Source organism: Cyprinus carpio, chromosome A7 (assembly GCF_018340385.1).
Source record: "Cyprinus carpio isolate SPL01 chromosome A7, ASM1834038v1, whole genome shotgun sequence".
In the NCBI taxonomy this organism is placed as follows: Eukaryota; Metazoa; Chordata; class Actinopteri; order Cypriniformes; family Cyprinidae; genus Cyprinus; species Cyprinus carpio.
In genome coordinates this window covers 8,858,007-8,879,870 of record NC_056578.1, presented here as the reverse complement: position 1 = coordinate 8,879,870, position 21,864 = coordinate 8,858,007, and the positions used below count along the sequence as shown (strand labels likewise).

The window sequence follows — 21,864 nt, the reverse complement described above, 5'->3', positions numbered from 1 at the left end:
ATAAAAAACAGCTGTTAGATCAAGTGTTTTTCCTTTTCATTTTCAAAATGCACTCAAGTGTGTCCGAATGTATAACTTGTAGTGTGAACAAACAGGACGGTTAAAAAGTCTTTCTTTTGAAGATGTTTACTGAGAGGTAGAGCACAAATTGTGCTCTTCACTGTTCCCACTGTTCAACTAAAATGGCAGAAACCTTAACACAGAACAAAAAATGGCAAGTGTTTTATGACTAAATGGAAATCATACTTGGTTCCTCAGACCTGGTGTGAAGAGTCTCTTTCTGTCTCTCTTTACTCCTCCATGACAGTTAATCATGTTAGTAATGATGGTGAGGACAGGAGATCAATGCTGTGTAGAGTTGATCTGCCAGCAGACAACACATACTGCCTTCTAAACCATTGACCACACACATAATCACCTATAGGGATTGTATACTGCTAAACGACCTTGGTACAGATACACTCTAACAGGCTTGTGTGTAAGATTGGAGATGCACAAACACACACAGACCTGAATTGTAAACACTGAGAGTGGATAGAGAAGCAGTTAATTCTTTGTCCTGTCTTTCATTCCTTCCTCTTTTGTCTGTCAGGAGGGGCGTTAAAATCACTGAATGGGTTTCATAAAAGATACTGGATATTTCATTTGGCCATAGTTGTTAAGACCTGAATTTCTGGGTTTTGCATTTGATCAGCTCTTCTGACAATACAGTGTTTACTGCACCACTATTCAATACTGGCAAATGTGTTGGATTTATTTTATATTTGATTTACACAGTCTGAACTGAATGTGATGAGAGAGAAAAACTGAGTGAGAAAAAATAATACCAAGAAACACGTCTATCTATTTGCTGGCTGCATGCAAAAACAAACAATGCGATCAGTGTAGTCTGATACTTGAACAACTCATGATATGTCAGTTTCAATCAGTCTAACAAATTACTTGTTGAATCTGTCACAGTAGTTACTGAATTAACATCCAACTCACTCACTTACTGCATGTTTGTTTGATATTATGCAGGTAAAGGTGAAGTGTGTAATTTCTGCACCAGTAGCATCACCAAACACAAAGGCAAAAATAATGGCTGGTTTCAAACAGGTTTCAAAAATACCCCATCAAACGCCAATTTAAAACTAAAAATAAAATAAAATAGAAATGAACTGAAATAAAATAAGTTTAAGTACTTAAGTTACTAAAACTAAAACTTAATAAAATAAATATATTATAAATGTATATAATAAAATAAAAATATACATTAAAGCTATAAACAGAAATATATAAAAACAAAAGCCAATAAGAAAGACAATAGCAAAAAGCAAAATGACTAAAACTAAAATGAAAACTATAAATATAAAATATATTAATATAACATAACATAACAATATAATAAATAATATAAAAATAAAAGCTAATTCAAAATAGTAATACTATAATACTTTATAAATTACTAACTACAATACTTAATACTAAAATACCAAACTCACACCACTAGTTCAGTCAACATTGCTTATTAAGATGCTCATCTATCTTCTCATCTTTTTGCATCTTCAAATAATCTTAATTTGGGTGTTTATAATGTACATAAATACTAATTTGTTTTATTAATTAATTAGCATATGTATATTTAATTCAATAAACAATTAACTAATTACCAACTTTAAGTTAACATCTACAACATTTGATTTATATCTTAAGTTCTGTATTTATTTTTAAATTTAAACCAAATTTTATGTATAAATTTATTGTTTTGTACTATTTTCTACTATTTTTGTACTATTATATGCTCTTATTATAAAGCACTTGGATAGACGTGGATGAACACTCATCGATTATGTAAAGAGGTTCCCTCCTCTAAGCCGCAGATTGAAATCTGTGTTCACTTAAAGATAAAGATAGACACAGTTGAATAATCCACGTCCTCGGGCTCCTCTTCTACCCCGTGGTGTACAGGTGACAGGTGTAGAGCCATGAAGAATACGCTCAAACCAAACAGATGGGCAAACAGAGAGAGAGACAGAAGGGCGCAGAGAGAGACGGGACGCAATCAGGCATGAGTAAGTGATGAAGCATGAGCAGAAACAAAGAGTCCAGGCAGACATGAGCATGCAATAGTGCATAAGAGAAGTCATGAATCAAGCATGACCAAGTGACAGAGTGTGAAGAAAGGACAGCGCATGATCAGATGGGCCACGGCCCTGATCAGAAGACACACAAGTGGTGTGTTTTGGATGCTGGTGTCTCCATCAGGCTTAACCAACACAAGGGAGAAATGTCATCAACAGCTTTGGCTGTAGGGGCACACCAGCGAAACCATCCTCTAAATCCACGCTGGTCTTTTCAGCAGAGTGAACACAGTTAGATGCAGTGACATGATGGTATCCTAGACACGAATATTACGAGAATTCCCTTGAGGGCAAAAACATCAAACACATTCAGAATTCATTAGTAATGGAGAAGTTACTATGGAAGCATTAATAAAGTGACTGGTATAGCAACCCGCAGTTCACCAGACAGACGTGAAGATCACAGAAGAAGACCGCAGTAAAGACGGTGAATATTCACACATGCAGCACCACATATTGGGCTTTGAAAAAAGGACTATTTAGAGACCCCTACACCAATTAGGGGTCTGAGAGAAGTCTTTTTATCTAAAAAACATTAACGCAATGCAAAATTTTAATTGTCTTGCTATATTTGTGCGTCATAGAAATCAAAGGATCATAAACACTTTTACAAACAAAATACTGATATGATACATAACATGATATAATGCAATAAAAAAATCTCTCTCTCTCTCTATATATACACACTCATTAGCAAAAACAGATGTAAAATATATGCACCCTCTCTCTGTTACCCTCTTAGAATTTTAGAATTAATACAATCATATTTTAATTAATATAATGTTATATTAATTATGCAAAATACAGTTTCAAAGGGGATAAAATATATGCACCCACTCTCTCAACTTTTTTTTTAAAGCCTGACCTCTGTATAATTCTAAGCTTATAATTAATATAACCTTATTTGAATTTATATTAAAATAATTTATATAATTCATGCAAAATATAGTGTCATAGAGGGTGAAATATTTGCACCCTCTCTCAACCCCTAACTTTTTTTTTTGCAATCCCAACTTTAATTTTATTATTAATATAATCTTATTTGAATTAATATAATAAAAGTTATGCAAAATATAGTTTCAAAATAGAAAAAAAAATATACACCACATCCAGCCAACTATACCCACCCATACCCATAATTAAAGCTAAACTTCAGCTTCAGTCATAGGTCTATTATATATAATATGGCTTATAATATCAAAATAGTCAATCAGTACAGAACCAAAAAACCCAGTCACCCATTACCACCTGTTTACACCCATGAATCCAGTTCAATACAGTCTTGAGATCAACACGTGAAGCACATGCATGAAATAAAATCAACTAATCAACTTGTAGGATGAGCCTCTAAAGACATTAAAACATTGGTAGGAGCAAAACAGCATCATGGGGAAGTCCACTTAGACTGACTAAATAAAGGCATTACAGCTTAAAGGGGAAGTGTGCAACTTTACACTTTCTCCAGTCCCAGTTTGGTGTGCAGTGAAAACTCAGTTTGTCTGTGCTACTTCAGACTGCTTTGAAACTCTCGTTATAATTGCATTTCCATTTGATGCCACTAGTGGTGCTGAAATGACACACTTCACCTTTAAGATCAACATTTTTAGGATTCGTATAAACTGGCATTTTATACTCACAGGAATGATTTGACGTCCATGCCTCTGTTCCGGATCTGTCCCATCACGTGGTCCCAGCTTCCAGGATTGGAACGTGATCGAGCCCCTCCACCCGACCTGTAGCGGGACGCCCCTGCCCCAGCCGGGCTACCACGCACCCCCCGCGGGCCCCCCCGGTGGCCCCCACCCCCAGGCCCAGTGTGCAGTTGGCCCAGACTCTGGGAGGTGGCTGGGGGGTCGTTGGGGCCTGGCGGGGGCTGGTGGGTAAGGGGCTGCTGGAGGCTTTGCTGCCTGACCAGGGGCCTGGGGCGGGCTGCTGAGGACGGGATATGCTCCAAGGTGGAGGTGGTGGAAAGAGAGGGGTCCCCAAAACTGGCACCGTATCGTACGAATGGGGCCGAGTTGTGGGGAGAGATGAGAAACAGGGACAGAAAGGAAGTCACAAGATAAAGGGAAGAGAAGGCATACACAATTAATGAAGACCAGAGAGACCCAAGAGGAAGAGGAAGCCAGACAGAAAAGATGACAGAATGAGAAAGAGTGTTGGGACACAGAAGAGAAACAAACAAGGCCGTAGATTTGAGGGAGGGAAGGGTAGAAAACGTGAGGGAAAAGACATTTTAAGACATCCATTGGGGGAGACAAAGGCACAATGAGGAAATGAGGGAAGAAAAACATATACACTACATACCACCCCCCACCCCTGCCCCATTTCCACAGACAGGGTGACGGTGCTGATACTGGAGCCTATGGCCAATCTTTATCCAGTAGGCAGTTACATCTTTTTAAGTTGAAGCCTAATCAAAAATAGCACTTTATTGTGATCTTGTTTAGCAGCACCAACACCAAAGTCATGGGTTCGATACCCAGGAATTACATTGAACTATTGAACTGGCAACTTTGGATGCAATGCAAGTTGCTTTAGATAGAAGCGCCTGCCAAATGCTAAACTAAAATTTAGATCAGTTTCTAATCAGGCACCAAGTAGTCAGAGGATAGGACCTTGCATCAAATTGGTTCTGATTATGTTCACAGTTCCTCCAGGACAAGCCCCTGCACCATTTCAATGGAAAAGGGGTAGTTGTTTCTCCATTAGCATGATCTGACAAAGGCGCATGTCTTGTAAACCCGACTTCTTTCTGCTAAAGGCCTCTCTGCATCTTCCAGCATTTCAATTCAATTATCTTTTTCCCCAACATCTTCCTTTTCTCTGCATCATGTCTGATTAGTGCAAAGTCTCGTTGAGCTGTTCTGTTTGATGCTAATGCTCTGCTGGAGGATTTACAGCACCAGGGTTAAGCACCACACCTCTCTATCAAGGTCCCCGTGCTGTAATTCTCGTATGGCATTCAAGTGAGGCTTCCCTGGGGAAAGTATTTGTGAAGGGAATGAATGTCAGCAATAACTCAAACTCTGCTACTACTATCCTTTTTATACACTTGTCAAGGTTGCAAAAACAACGGCGGCATGTTAATGGACATGAATTCATGTAGATGGGTTAGAGTTGGTTGTAGATGATTATTAGAGTTGGTCAGTAGGCAATTTCTTACTATAGGCCATGACGTGATTTAGCCAAGTAGGACGTGATCCTGAATCAACATGCTTTGATAAACTATTACACCAGCCAACCAGTGGTGTACCGCACATCTGTGAGGCCCCCCACAAAGAACGGGATGGGGCCCTTCCCACCATGTATGAAAATTTATTGTACACTTGCTGCAACATACTACTGAGTCCGTTTCCCCCATTTACAAAACTGATTTAACAGTAATGAATGTGGTGAATCATCACTGCAAAATTATAGAGTTCCATAAATTCACAAAAACACCTTTGCCATAAAACAAAGCCATGTGAAAGGTGCACTGAACTCTTGAAGTGAGGCATGTGAAAGTGTCTACAGCTTAACCCTCATGCTAAAATCTGACTGGTTGATAGAGATTTTGTTCCAGGTCTAACAAAGAAGTTGGTCCATGCACACGTCCTATTTTAAATCACGTTATAATGCCACAGGCATTGCGATGGCACTTGTTTCACAAGATAAATATCTTTCCATACATGTATCCATATATATATACAGTATACATGCATGTATGCAATGCAGTATATCACCCTGCACTTACGCCCATTATGCAGCTTGAGCTGTCATTAAGTAACTTACATTCTCCATCTACTCGTTTTCTCATCTCTGCTTCAGTTCTGTGCGTTATAAATAGGTTTAGAAAGCAAGGAAGAAAAAAAAGTGTGGGGGATGTAGACTCAGTTGAAACAATGATCAAAGCGAGAAAACCAGAAGCAAAAGAAAGCGTCAGAGAATGAAAGAAAAATACAGCTCTCCAAATGAAGTTTCGCTGTCTTTAGAGTAAAAAATGAAAGGTTTTTCTTGTTGTATTCATCTGGCCTCTAGCCCTCACTAGACATGAATACTGTGTGAAATTCGACATTAAAGTACAACTGCTTTGTTAAAGACTGGGCTTGAAAAAACAATTTTAGGCAATTTTAGGCCAGTACTTCCTCAGATGAATGTTAAATATTCAGTGGTTAACTGAGAAACCATGCATCACGTTACTGATGCTTCTGTCACATCCTCCGTAACGCAGCAGCAATTTCATATTAGAAAGTTATAAAGGATCTTATCCTCTCATGGCAAAAACTAAGTTTAAGGTGAGACTTAGCAAGTGCATTGATTTATTAAAGGGGTCATATGATGCGATTTCAATTTTTCCTTTCTCTTTGGAGTGTTACAAGCTCTTGGTGCATAAAGAAGATCTGTGAGGTTGCAAAGACTAAAGTCTCAAATCCAAAGAGATATTCTTTATAAAAGTTAAGAATCGTCCACGCCCTCCTGAAAAGGCTCATTCTAACATGCTCCCACATATCTACGTCAGTATGTGGGAAGATTTGCATAACACTGCCCAGATGTTCACGCAAAGAAAGAAGGAGTTACTTTTGCTGTCGTATTGTTGTTGCCACAGCCGCCATGTCCTGGAGATGGACACAACTAGAAATCAGTGGTTAAGTTGTATTTACAACACTGTTCCAGAACAGTTCAACCCAAATATTCAGATGTGTGCAGCGCATTTTATGGAGGACTGTTTCCTGATCCTGGGAGAGTAGATTACTATGTGTCTGTGCTCAAAGCCTGTTTCTATAAAGTGAGGCAGTTCCAACTTTGCAAGGACAGTCTGACACTTCTGACTCACAGCCTGTAAGTACATGTTTTATATTAAAAGAATTTGCCACTGATGATTCAAACGCAAGTTTTGAGCAGTGTAGAGTAGGCGTGTTGTTTGTCGTTTCTCCCATCACAAATGCAGACATGGTTTTATGTTTATGTAGTGCAATATGCAACGCAGCACGTAGAAACACAGTATAATTCCTTATAATCAGTAATTATTTCCCCACTGGATGCAACAAATGCCTCATTTGTAATGGGTTTTATTGGTTTTGTCTCATTGCGCGGGGCGACACACGGCATCACAGTTTGTTAAGGGGCGTAACATTTCAGTCGCACGCATGAGGTATTCGGTCAATCACAACGCACTTGATAGCTGGTCAATCACAGCACACCTTGCTTTTCAGAATGATAAGCTTTGTAAAAATCGAAGCATTTCAGAAAGGCGGGGCATAGAGAAGAAACAATAATATACAGTATGTGGAAAACAATGTGTTTTTTTAACCTTGAACCGCATAAATACACAACATAATGTTCTTTTTAGCAACATCATATGACCCCTTTAAAGGAATAGTTCAATAAAAAAAAGAAAATGCTGTCATTATTTACACATCTTACACTTTCATTAAAAATAAGAGTGACTATGATATCTATTAAAATAAAATACAAATATGACTGATAATGGTTCCAACTACAAAATCCTGAAGAAACATGCTTCAAATAAACTGAATTTAATAGTAATAAAAAGTAACATATGAGTGATAAAGGTCTCAAATACAAAATCTTGGGGATACATGCTAAAATAAAATAAAATAAAATAAAATAAAATAAAATAAAATAAAATAAAATAAAATAAAATAAAATAAAATAAACCTAATCTCTGTTGTCAATAAACATTCTCTGGACGACTCTCAAAGCAGTCCTGATAAAAACTGACATATTGATCTGCACTTTTCCAAACACGGGTAGAAAGAGAAGAGTTGGCGATTCTCAGAGTCCTCCAGCAAATCTTTGAGCTTTAGCAGAAACCTGTAGCTGCTTGTTATTACAGAGCTTCAAGACATCAGGTGATAGAAACCCTGAAATATAATTATAATACAACACGTCAAGTAGAAGAAACAAAATAATGTAAGGAAAAGGAACTGCAACTATACCTACCCCAAAACAGAAACCAATTATAGGTCGAAAATGGGAGTGGATGTAAACTTGAAATGAGAGAAAGTAAAGTTCTTTGGAAGGCTGAAAGAGATGCAACCTATCTGATGTCACATTAGGCCTGGATAATATTTCAAATGCTCATTATATTCCTGATGATTATGTGCCTGATCGAATTAAGCAGTCTGATCAAATCCAAAAGTGCAAATATAATATTGTGTTTTAATGTGTTTAATTTGCCCTTTAAGTCTTAAAGACCCATTTATGTCATTAAGAGTAAAAAACTATAATATACGTTTGCAGTAATTTGTAAAAACATCTCAGTTTTGTATTGATTTAGGCTGATTCTAAAATACCAGTCTAAAACTGGTATTTCCTGCTTAAACAAAAGCAAAATACCTAAATAAACAAAATCAAAAAATTTAAATGTCTAAAATTGGTATTTCCTGCTTAAACAAAAGCAAAAGATGTAAATAACCATCTTGAAATATTTTTTTGTGAACCCTTGTTGTCCCAAGACTAGAATTAAATAATTTTCTTAGATTTAGCACCCAGCCTTATCATGTCCATTAAAGGCCTCCATTTAGTCTAACAAAATCCCCAGTCAGATTGCACATTTACTGATTTTAACTATTGCTTGCTATTTAAAGGAATAGTTCACCTGGATACTGTATCATTATTTACTCAAACACGTATTGTTCACATACACTAACATTCAAAAGTTTGGGGTCAGTTAGACAAGATTTAAAAATAAATAAATAAATAAATAAATAAATAAATAAATAAATAAAAAATTAAAACTTTTATTTAACAAGGACTCATTATATTGATCAAAAGTGACTGTAAAGATATTTATAATGTTATAAAAGACTTATACATCAAATAAATGTTGTTTTTTGAACTTTCTATTTTTCAAAGAATCTTGAAAAAAAAGTATCACATTTTCCACAAAATTATTAACTGTTTTCAATATCAGCCTAATATAGTAATTTCTGATGGATCATGCGACACTGAAAACTGAAGTAATGACGCTGAAAATTCAGCTTTGCATCACAGGAATAAATTACATTTTAATATATATTAAGATAGAAAACAGTTATTTTAAAATGTAATAATATTTCAGAACATTGCTGTTTTTACTGTATTTTTGATCAAATAAATGCAGCCTTGGTGAGCATAAAAGACTTCTTTCAAAAACATAAAAAAGAACAATAAAAAAAAACATACCAACTCCAAACTTTTAAATGGCACTGTACAACACATGTGGGGGCCTATGATTGAATTTGGTCAAACCTGACACTATGAAAAGACAAAAGAATAATTCACCCAACAAAAAAAAAACCATTATGCTGTGCACAGCCACATATGTTCATGCTATTTTGCCCCAAACATCTCGAAGAGACTGACACTCACTTGTTGGGTCTTAAGCTGCCGGAGTGTAGGTGGCTCTGGACAGTTTGCCACCTCCCGGACTTGCTGGTCCCTGCGCCTATGCAGCTGTCACTGCGACTGGGACCCCCCACAGCCCCCCCACCCACCTGCCCCTTCTCCAGCGATCCACTAAAAGAGGGAAGAGAGAGATCAGGAAATATGCAAGAACAAACAACAGGAGAGTTTGAAGAAGAACGAAAGATCCAGGCACAGACTGCTCAGAAGCCTTCAGGCAGAGCAATAAGGAGCAGCTCGAGCCCCGGCTGTAAACCAAGCACGTGTGACGGGCATGTAGAGCGTGCAGGGACCATGTGTAGACGCTTGGCTGCTGGGAGAACAAGCAGTTGGGTCTGATTTACTGGGAACATGGGCGGACAGTAACAGGAAGGCAGATGCTGTTGGAACTGATGCATCCTATTTGTTTGCTATGTCACACACCTAAGAGAAGTGATATTGATATATAACACTGTCCCTGCAAGAAGCTGAATAAATGGCACAGCGAGATACATTTTTCTTGCTCAAAAAAAAAAAAAAAACAAATAACACATCATAGCAGCTTATTTCTTCTACATAGGGCTGCACGATTTGGTCTTGAGTGATTATAAACCGCTTAAGGATACAATTTAATTAAATACATAGCTACAGGCGTTTTTAGCTGTTTACAACCACTAAAAATGGCCACGTAAAAGCATTAAGACCAATGACTCCAGCGGCAATTGTACTACAGTAAACATCTTTTTACCATCATCTCGCTTTCAGTGAATCATGCAGGACAACTGGGTCTATTAAATATGAATTTTATGACTCCATGTAATTAATATTCATAAGCAAGGATGAAACATTTTGTAATTGTGTTCTACTCCAATTTTTTTTATTATTATTTTATTCAATTAAAAATTTAAGGGGACTGCCTGATGCATGCTTAATGCAATGCTTGAACCAGCCTAAGCTAGTTTGCTGGTCTTGTCAGGTTTGAGCTAGCCTCTCAGCACAGTTAAGCCAGTGTTATTAACTAAATTAAAACCAAGAAAAATAATTTAAAATGAATTAAATTCTAAACTTCAATTTTTGTTTTTTTTTAAGATGAAGTATTAAAATTACTAAAACTAAAACTGAAATAAAGCTTAATGGAAATATAATAAAATGCTAAAAGAAATTAAAATACAAAAATAAAAATGAATTACTAAAACGGAAATTAAAATGAAAACTGAAAATATAAAAATGAAAGCTTATTCAAAACATTAATAAATACTATAATTATATATAAATAACACTAATATAACTGGACAGCCATTTGGTCTGCTAGTCTGACCATCTGAAAAGCTCCAAAAACCTTTTAAAACCTGTCAACAGACCAGACTAACCAAGCTGCTTCAAGATGGTTTTTGATTTGTTTTGTTTTTTTTTCCCGGCAGGTTGAGTTCAAATTGTGTGAATGCTAAGAGAGTTGAGTGGGATTTCATTCAATGCACTTTTAGGTCAGCTGAACGAGAGAAGAGGAGAACATCAGCATGGAGAGTAATTTGTTCTAACATCAGCAGAGCGTGGTTAATACACAACTTCATTTACAGCCTTCATGTGCTAGTTTGCAGTTAGCACACGCAGTTCAACACGAGAGCTGCTGCTTCAATGAGATTTCATTTCTTTTTCTTTCGGCTTCCAAATTACAGCATTAGTCAAAATAGTCACACTATGATTATATATTTAGTTTACCAAATTGTGCAGCCCTACATCTACAAGCCCTACTTCTAGCATTCAAAAATATGGGGTCAGTAAGACTTTTTTTTGTAATACTTTTATTTAGCAATGATGCATTAAGCTGTTCAAAAGTGAAAGTTAAGACATTTATAGTCTTTTTTTTTTATAAAAATTTATAAACATCGCTCTTTTGAACTTTCTGTTCTGATGGATCATGTGACACTGAAGACTGGAGAAATGATGCTGAATATTCAGCTTTGCATCACAGGAATAAATTACATTTTGAAATAGAAATCAAACAGAAAACAGTTAGTTTAAATTTTAATAATATTTCACAATATTACAGTCTTTTACCGTATTTTTTATCAAATAAATGCAGCCTTCATAAGATAATATTGAACAGACTATTAAAAAATTTAAATAAATATTACCAACCACAAACTTTTGAAAGATATGTATAACATTTTATCACATACAGTACATATTTTGATATCAGCTATTTCTACCAGAACATACTATAGAAGAGATACCAGCCACCAGGTCATATCCTGCATTAATCATTCTTGCTTTCCCTTCAAGTGAGACAAGGACTGACGTACTAAATCTGGACTGTACAGTGACAGAAGAATCGCTAACACAGAGACCAAACACAGACCAAAGGTTAACGCTTCAAACACAGGTGTCGTGACTAGCATAGACAGCAACAGATCCACAACAGCTATTTAAGACACAGATGACCCAGAACGCAACATTTGTGCATCAAGCTCAGGGGGTGAACAGAATCAGAGGGGGCTTGACATTTGTTAAAGCAGATGGCAAGGTTGCTGACTGCTGTAAGTCGTGTCTTAATCTCTGTACCTTTTATGCTCTAGTCTTAATATACAGTATCTCTCTATTAAAGGTGTTTAATTAAAGGTCTCTATTAAAGGCAATTTGCAGCGACTGGTGAAAGAGACCTTTTTTCACTGAAATTGTGGGCGAACTGCCAGCATTTCCACCATGTTTGTTATCGTTAAAATAAAATTAAAAAAAAATACTAGTTTAAGAACTTGAATTTTAAAACCTAATTAAAAATGTCAAAACTAACTGGAATAAAATAAGTTTAAGCTGAATTATGAAAATTACTAAAACTAAAATGGAAATTAAGTGAAATACAGCTAAACAGAAATATAAAAAGTGAATTAAACTAAACATTCAGTTCATTTAATTAAGTCATTTTCTAAGAATTAATGCTTAACATAAATTTTTAAATTATTTACAATAATTAAAAATCATTTAAAAAATATTTATAAATTTAATTGTTATCAGTTATTATTTATGTACAAAATAGCATAATAATAGACATGGAAATACTTCTGCTAATAGATTTTATAAATACAAAGTGATTGTGATAAGTAAGAAGTAAAATAAATTATATCAATGAACTAAACAGCATCTATGAAAAAAGAACAATGAAAAACAAGTAAAAAATTAAGAAGCTGTCAGAAGCTGATCTGAAATGTGAAGATGTTTCGGAAACTCCTGCAACTGTGTCACACAGGTATATAACAGTACGGTACATACTGAGAGCCAAGCTACAAAGGGGAAGTGACAGGTGACTGGAGAGACGACATACAACAACTACCATAAAGACACAACAGCACAGCTACATTAACAGCAGTATTGTTAACAGTCAACCCTCTGCATTCAATCAGGACCAGATGAGAAGGCAAGACAACAGTGCACCTCCAATCAAGATGTTCTTGAATGCATCAAAACCTTTAGGGTCAAAGGTCAGAGATTTTGAGGGTTGTCCATCTCCATGGAAACCATCCATGGGCTGGGAGTGAAATGTTAGCAGTTAGAGACATTAGTGCTGCTGGCAGGGCTGTAGAGAACAGGGGCCTTGAGAAATGAATTAGGCTATGTCAATGTTTTAGCGATCCATCAGTCAGAACAGCAGGCTACATCTAAAAAAGTCATTTACAATCCTCTATTTTGTGCAAAATCTGTATTTATTGTGTTTCTTTTGAAAACACACGATAAAAGTAGTGTATATGAGTCATGTGCTGTATTCCATGTCCTCTGAGGTAACATGACAGCACCAGGCTGAAATTTAAGTCGTTAATCTTCTCTCAAACTTCCTTTGCAGTTGTAGTTTTCAAACTTGCCTCGTTAGAGAACCAAAAGTTTGCAAATGAAATTTGAGAGCACTGGTGGAAATCCCACATTGAATCTGTGCCTGTAGAAACATCCACAGAATGGGAGTGCACATCTATCACAGAGTTTGCCAAAAATCAGTGCAGAAAAATGTCTGATGATTATGTCTGTCCACATATACATGAGTTTTGAAATTTCAGAATACAGCACACGAGTCATATATCTAGCAGTCATATCGCTTGTAACTATCCTGATCTCATGGAACAACAACTATTTTATGAGCTGGCGATTTCATATGAATTCAGACTTTATGAAAACGTAACATTTTGTTTAAAAAATGTGGTTTGGATAAACTAAACTAAACTAAACTAAACTAAACTAAACTAAACTAAACTGAAAATGTATGATTTTAGAAGAAAAGAATGGATAAAAATAAAATAAAATAAAATAAAATAAAATAAAATAAAATAAAATATATAAATAAATAAATTAGGGCTGTCAAATGATTAATCACGATTAATCACATCCAAAATAAAAGTTTTGTTTACATAATATATGTGTGTATACTGTGTATATTTATTATGTATATATAAAATTCACCACGCAATGCATGTATATATTTAAGAAGAATATGTTATGTTTATATATTAAATAATATTATATATATAAGTATTAATAATAGAGAGAATATAAATATATAATGTATATAATGTAAATATTTTTCTAACATATATAATTTATGTGTGGGTATTATATATACATAATAAATAACCCTGTACCACCATACATATATTATGTAAAACAAAACTTTATTTTGGATGTGAATAAGATTGTGGATACTCATTTGATGCGATAAATCTAAAACGTACAATAAAATAAAAAATAAAATAAAATAAAAAATAAAATAAATAAAATAAAATAAAATAAAATAAAATAAAATAAAATAAAATAAAATAAAATAAAATAAAATAAAATAAAATAAAATAAAATACGGGCATGTGCATGAAAATTGGGCAGGTGCCTGAAGTCTGTATCTGTCAACTATCAGTTAGATTCTAATTTATCCCGGGCATTAAACCAGAAAGACGACTTCCCCTCTAAGATAATGACTTCAATTAAGCAATTAAAACTCAAGGAAATGGCAGATTGAAGCGAACCTCACAACCCTCTGTGGAACTCAAGCCACGTCTCGCTGAGAGCGATGGGCTGACCTAAAGATTCGACATTTCATCTTGTTTCAGGCTGGATTGTGGTGTACGCTGAATGATAAAAAGCCAACTAGAATGCTAGAAAATGACGCAGACTGCCCTAGATATAGTTCTTTCAGATAGGGTCAATGGGAAATATGACTGGCGCGACTCACAGGCTTTGGGCATGTATTGTAGGTCATGCAAATTGACCTTGAAGAATTAAGATGTCTAAGTCAACTTTTTCAGCATAATTTATTTTCAGCATAAAGTATGAGATCAGCTTTTTCAGCATAATTTTAAGTATGAGATCACAGGTGAAATTCATAAAACCTGGAGAAGTAGTAATATTTTACTCCAAAAATCTAAATAAATCATAAGAAATAATACATTGCATGAAAAACTGAAGTCTTTCTTATGCCCCTAGGGATATTATTAAATTACACTTAATTCCACACAAATTCTCATTACAGATTTTTTTAAATATAGGCTATATTTTGTATTTTAGTAACAGGAAGTTTTTGCTTAATGGTCATGAAAGTAATGCAAAATGTCTGAATACACCTCAAAACAAGTTTCATTTTCTTCATGCAAAATATAATTTCCCCATGTTTTTCCTTTTGATGTTTTGGGGTGAAACATGGGGTGAGACACTATTTTGTGACATTCACCTTTGTATGTTTCATGAGACACAGGTAAGTCCCTGTAAGCTAAAGAGGATCGCTGGAATGGAAGGCCAGAACAGAGAAGACTGAATGGACTTCCCCTTTCAGTACAGCCCTGCGCAGAGAGAAGGGGTCCCTTACCAGCTGTATAACCAAGACTCACTTGGGCGTGAGGCGAGGGTCTCCTTTTTTTTTCCCGTAGGGGGCGTAGGGGGAACATGTTGAGGGAGGAACTCCTTGGGTGGGTAGGAGCTCCAGCGCTGCTGCACATTGCTGCTGTCATTGTTATTCCAAAAGTCCCTGTCAAGATCACTGCGGACAGACAGAAAGACAGCTGAAATAGCCACACAATGTACCTCCAGGAAGAGTCAAACAGGAAAAAAAAAGTGCAGAAACAGAGTTGTAGATAGACAGACAGTCCAGGGAGAGAGAGGAAAAAACACTGGTGTAAAACTACAGTAACTGTCTGAGTGGAACGAATCCAGCCACAGGAGAGACTTTTTTAAGAAAAGCTTTCGCTTGTCTAACAGCGTTCCCGAGCTCTGGTGTTTTAAGTGGCCATGAAGGCTTTGAAAAAGTAAAAGATTTTAAAACGCAAAAACACAAGAGCCGATGTTTGTAAAAATAGCTCAAAGGGTGAGATTAAATGGGTTTCGAGATGGATATTTTGCACAAACAACTTAAGTCATATGTATTCTGTGCTGTCAGTAAATTGGATCTGAGTCTTTCATAGCCTACTGTAGTTTCAAACTCTAATCTCTATAAAAACAACAGAAGCAACGAATACCAGAAAGGAGATGAGACATATCAGATGTAAACAACCAAATTAGTGTGAGCAGAATTAAAAAAATCCTCTATACTGTAATAATAGTATATCAAACAATATAGTTGTTTTCATTGTAAATTAGGCAAAAAAAAAAAAAAAATAAATGAAAAATACTTAAGGGTGCATCATTCATTTCATCGTTTTATAATGTTCATCTGAAACATAATGGATGGCCAAAAACCACAAGACAAAGATATTAATAACAAATAAAGAAACTGATACCGAAGCCTCACATTATGTAACATACATTAAAGATTTTTCCAAATTCCAGCATCTACCACATTAGAAAGAAATAGTTAGAAATAAAGTACATTTTAAATGGACTGGACTGTACTTAAACACTGCCAGATGTGATGTTTGGTATTTCTCTGTTCTGGGACAATGTCTGATTGGTTTCTATTAAAACTCCAAGGCCTTATAAAGGATATCTTATTAATATTTAATTGCGGTCGATGCAGGCATTTAATATGATAATTAAAACTCTGAAAATATGGAGTTTGTCCAGTGGTACTAATTGTTTACAACAGACACGCACGTACGCACACACACACATGCACACACACACACACACACACACAGACACATACACACACACACACACACACGCACACGCACACGCGCGCACACACACACACCTGCCTTGTAGCGCATATACCTGCCTTACACATACACACACACATAAGAGACACATAAAATAACTTATATTTGCACCAACTGGCTAATAACTTGTTTACTTATTTACTCACCATCTGGTTGGTAATACTTTAAGTAACTGTCCACAAAGTAGGTAAGTCAAATGTTTTGAGAATTAATTTTAAAATAGGCCTTTGAGTTTCATAATATTCTTAAAATATTACTATTTTAATCTCAAAACTTATGTTATTAGTTGAAGGGGTCATATAAGGTACGATTTATATATATAATATATATATATATAGTATTAGATATATATATATATAGATATATATAGAGATAGATATAATATTATTATAATTTTAATTTCATATAATCTATTCTACTAACATATATAATTTATGAATCATGAATTATATGAATTATATATTATAGATATATACATATAATTAATTAATATATTCATAAATAAAATATATAATTTTCCATTTTGACTTGGGGTATGAGGAAATAGGGAGATTAAATGGGCCAATTGGAAAACATTTTTTTTTAAATATTATATAAATAAAATAAAATCACATAAAAAGAGCACATTATAAAAAATATAATACAAACATATGACAATAATAATGAAGCTAATGAACAACCATCCTATGACCAATAAAATATTCTATTTTTTTAAATCATTTACAATATTTACAGTAGTTTGTACTGTTATTGAAATTCATTCGATCAAAATCATAGATTTTTGTTTTATTTTACACATGAAAGTAAAACTCGATCTACAGAAGATTAAGTATCGGGAAAAGACGATGATGGGAAAACGTTCTCACACGGGTGTGTTTGGGGGATCTTCCCCTTCAGTCCAAAGAAATCTAATATGTCTCGTTCGGAGTTTGAGAAACGACAATACTGTGTGCGCGCGGACGGAAACGGACTGTCACAACCCTGCCGCACTCTTGCTGGCAGTCACATCGTGATTAGCTGTCGAGCCTCGTTGGACAGATATAAAAAAAACAGATATCACATCTGCTGCGAGCTGAGTGGTGTAATGAGAGCAATAGGCCTGGATTACTATTCAGCTGCAGTAAGTTACCAGAGCAGGCTCCAAGTGGATTATGCCTGGACATGTGACGCTTCCGCATGCTGACTGAAAGACCTCATCAAGTGTGTGACAGCCATCATCGCACAAAACACACTTACTATAGTGTTCAAAGTGCTGTTGCGGTATTTCTGTGGTTTGCTCATAAGAAAGACAACAGCCTGTGAAGAGATGAAAATGGCTTTAGAGTTTAGAGTTGCTGATACCAATATTTTGGGTTCTGGTAGCCGTCAGGTTCCTCCGTAGTGATGAGATATGCAAATGCTACTCGCCGTATGAAATCTGACATAGCTAATGCGATTTGCATAGTGTATGACATGGGAACCTACAAAATCATCTATCTATCTATCATCATATCTATCTAGTTGATTCTCCGTAGTCTTCTCTCTTCTCTATCTATCTATCATATATATATTCTCTAAGCCTGGATTACCTATTTCCCTACACTTTTTCTCCAATATGTACCGCTTCCTGCACAACTATATTCCTTCCCCGCGTTTGCGTACTTTCAAACCCGGCCCCCCCACCACCCTTTCCCCTGGTCGCTACCCAGTGCTGTCCACCTCTCTTCCTACCTTCCCATGCCTGACCCCGCACCTACCCATGCGCGCTGAATTTTTCGTCATGCAAAAATATAATTTTCCCCAGGTTTTTCTTTTGCTGTTTTGGGTGAAACATGGTGAGACACTATTTTGTGAATCACCTTTGTATGTTTCATGCGACACACAGGTAAGTCTGGATAAGCTAAAGTAGGATCGCTGGAAGGAGGCCCAGCACAGAGAAGACTGAATGGATTCCCCGTTTCCGTAAGCCTGCGCAGAGAGAAGGGGTCCTTACCGCCGTATAACAAGACTCACTTGGGCGTGGGCGAGGGTCTCCGTGGGGGCGTAGGGGGACATGGGAGGGGAACCCTTGGTGGTTAGGAGCTCCAGCCGCTGTGCACATTCTGCTGTCCATTGTTATTCCCAAAAGTCCCTGTCAAGATCACTGCGGACAGACAGAAAGACAGCTGAAATAGCCACACAATGTACCTCCAGGAAGAGTCAAACAGGAAAAAAAAAGTGCAGAAACAGAGTTCAGATAGACAGACAGTCCAGGGAGAGAGAGAAAACACTGGTGTAAAACTACAGTAACTGTCTGAGTGGAACGATCCAGCCACAGAGAGACTTTTTAAGAAAAGCTTTCGCTTGTCTAACAGCGTTCCAGAGCTCTTGTGTTTTTAAGTGGCATGAAGGCTTGAAAAAGTAAAAGATTAAAACGCAAAAACACAAGAGCCGATGTAAAAATAGCTCAAAGGGTGAGATTAAATGGGTTTCGAGATGGATATTTTGCACAAACAACTTAAAGTCATATGTATTCTGTGCTGTCAGTACACTGGATCTGAGTCTTTCATAGCCTACTGTAGTTTCAAACTTCTAATCTCTATAAAAACAACAGAAGCAACGAATACAGAAAGGAGAAGACATATCAGATGTAAAACACCCAATTAGTGGTGAGCAGCATTAAAAAGTCATATATACTGTAATAATAGTATATCAAACAATATAGTTGTTTTCATGTAAATTAGGCAAAAAAAAAAAAAAATTAAATGAAAATACTTAAGGTGCATCATTCATTTCATCGTTTTATAATTTCATCTGAAACATAATGGATGGCCAAAAACCACAAGAAAAGATATTAGTAACAAATAAAGAACTGAATGAAGCCTCACATTATGTAACATACATAAAATATTTTTCCAAATTCCATATTATCCACATTAGAAAGAAATTAAGTTAGAAATAAAGTACATTTTCAAATGGACTGGACTGTGACTTAAACACTGCCAGATGTGATGTTTGGTACTTTCATCTGTTCTGACAATGTCTGATTGGTTTCTATTAAAACTCCAAGCCTTATAAATGAATCTCCTATTTAATATTTAATTTGGGTCGATGCAGGCATTTAATATGATAATAAAACTCTGAAAAGATTGGAGTTGGTCCAGGTACTAATTGATTTACAACAGACACAAATACGCACACACACATGCACACACACACACACACACACACACACACACACACACACACACGCACGCACGCACGCGCACACACACACATACACACGCACACACACACACACATAAGAGACACATAAAATAACTTATATTTGCACCAACTGGCTAATAACTTGTTTACTTATTTACTCACCATCTGGTTGGTAATACTTTAAGTAACTGTCACAAAGTTAGGTAAGTCAAATGTTTTGAGAATAATTTTAAAATAGGCCTTTGAGTTTCATAATATTCTTACAATATTACTATTTTAATCTCAAAACTTATGTTATTAGTTGTAAGTCATAAATGTATATATATATATATATATATATATATATATATATATATATATATATATATATATATATATATATATATATAGATATATATATAATTAATTCATATAAATCATAATATTCATAAATAAATATATATAATTTATGAATATATGAATTATATGAATTATATATATATATATATATATATAATTAATTCATATATTCATAAATAAATATATATAATTTTACATTTTTACATTGGGGTACTGAGAAATAGGGAGATTAAATGTGCTCAATTGAAAACAATTTTTTTTTTAAATATTATATATATATAAAATAAAATCAAATAAAAAGAGCACATTATAAAATATAATAACATAATGACAATAATAATGAAAGATAATGACAAAATATAATGACAATAAAATATTCTTATTTTTTTAAATCATTTTACAATTATTTACAGTAGTTTCTGGTACTGTTATGACTTCATTCTCAAAATCATAGATTTTTGTTTTATTTTAACATGAAATTAAAACTCGATCATACAGTTAAGTATCGTAATGCATGTAAACGTTCCACACTGGTGTTGTGGGCTCCTCTCCTCCTTCAATAAAAAAAAATCTAAATGTCTCGTTCGAGTTTGAGAAATACAATAAAGTGTGCGGCGGAACGGCTCTCCCTGCCCTTGTGCAGTCACAGGTGATTAGCTGTCTGGCCTCTTGTACAGATATAAAAACAGTATCCATCTGCTGCGAGCTGCATTGGTGTCTAATTAGAGCATAGCCTGATTAATATTCAGGCTGCAGAAGTTACCAGAGCAAGTGCTCCAAGTGGATTATTGCTGGAAGTGTGCTGCTTTACACTGCTGACCTAAACATCATCAAGTGTGTGAAAGCCATCATTTCACAAACACACTTACTATATTTTTAAAGTGTGTTGAGGTTATTTCTGTGGTTTGCTCAGAAACACTGCCTGTGTTAAGAATGAAAATGGCTTTAGAGTTGGCCTGATACCAATATTTTGGGTCTGGTAGCAGTTCAGGTTCCTCAGTATTGATAGCAAATTGATACCTCAGTATGAACTGAATATGCATAATGGATTTGCATATTATGAAATGGGAACATACAAAATCTATCTATCTATCTATCTATCTATCTATCTATCTATCTATCTATCTATCTATCTATCTATCTATCTATCTATCTATCTATCTTAACCCTGGTATTAACCTATTTAAATCCAATTTTATCCAATATGTACCGATTTACTGCACAACCCTATATTATTACAGATTAGGTATTTCAAAAAGTGCAAAAATAAACATTTCAAATGGTAGTATACTACATTGCTGTCAACTAATCTTACTACATTACATGACTGACAGAAATAAAAACTTCTATTTAGCTCATTTAAATCAATTTTTTTTTGTCTAAAAAAATATTTTTAAAAACCTAACTAACAATGGCTTCATTTTAAATAGAAAAAACAAATGACTTCTGCTTCATTCATAACTTGGAAATTTCAAGGTCAGGTCAAATGTATTTCCATGTTGTGATTCTGTTATTACTGAAAATTTGCATACTGTGCACAGCATAGAAAGGGCATACTGCAAATAGGACATTTTTATGGTAGTATGGCATTAGCCAGAACATGAGAACATAGGCGCTTTCTGATATTTGCAAACAACAAGCCAGTGTTGTCCATAGTACTGACCACAACACATGCCACAGCTGATGTGAGAATCGAATATAACACTTCTGAAACTATAAATACCAGTTAACACTCCTAAATAAATGAC

General features: G+C 35.2%; 1 protein-coding gene across 1 annotated transcript in view; it reads right to left on the bottom strand.

The window, feature by feature from the left end:
* LOC109063025 (synaptotagmin-7-like) overlaps positions 1-21,864 on the bottom strand; it is a 100,997-nt gene that overhangs the window by 32,063 nt on the left and 47,070 nt on the right. Inside the window, 2 exon segments of the mRNA XM_042759494.1 lie at positions 15,350-15,411; positions 15,414-15,498. Of these exon segments, the coding sequence (XP_042615428.1) occupies positions 15,350-15,411; positions 15,414-15,498 (147 nt within the window).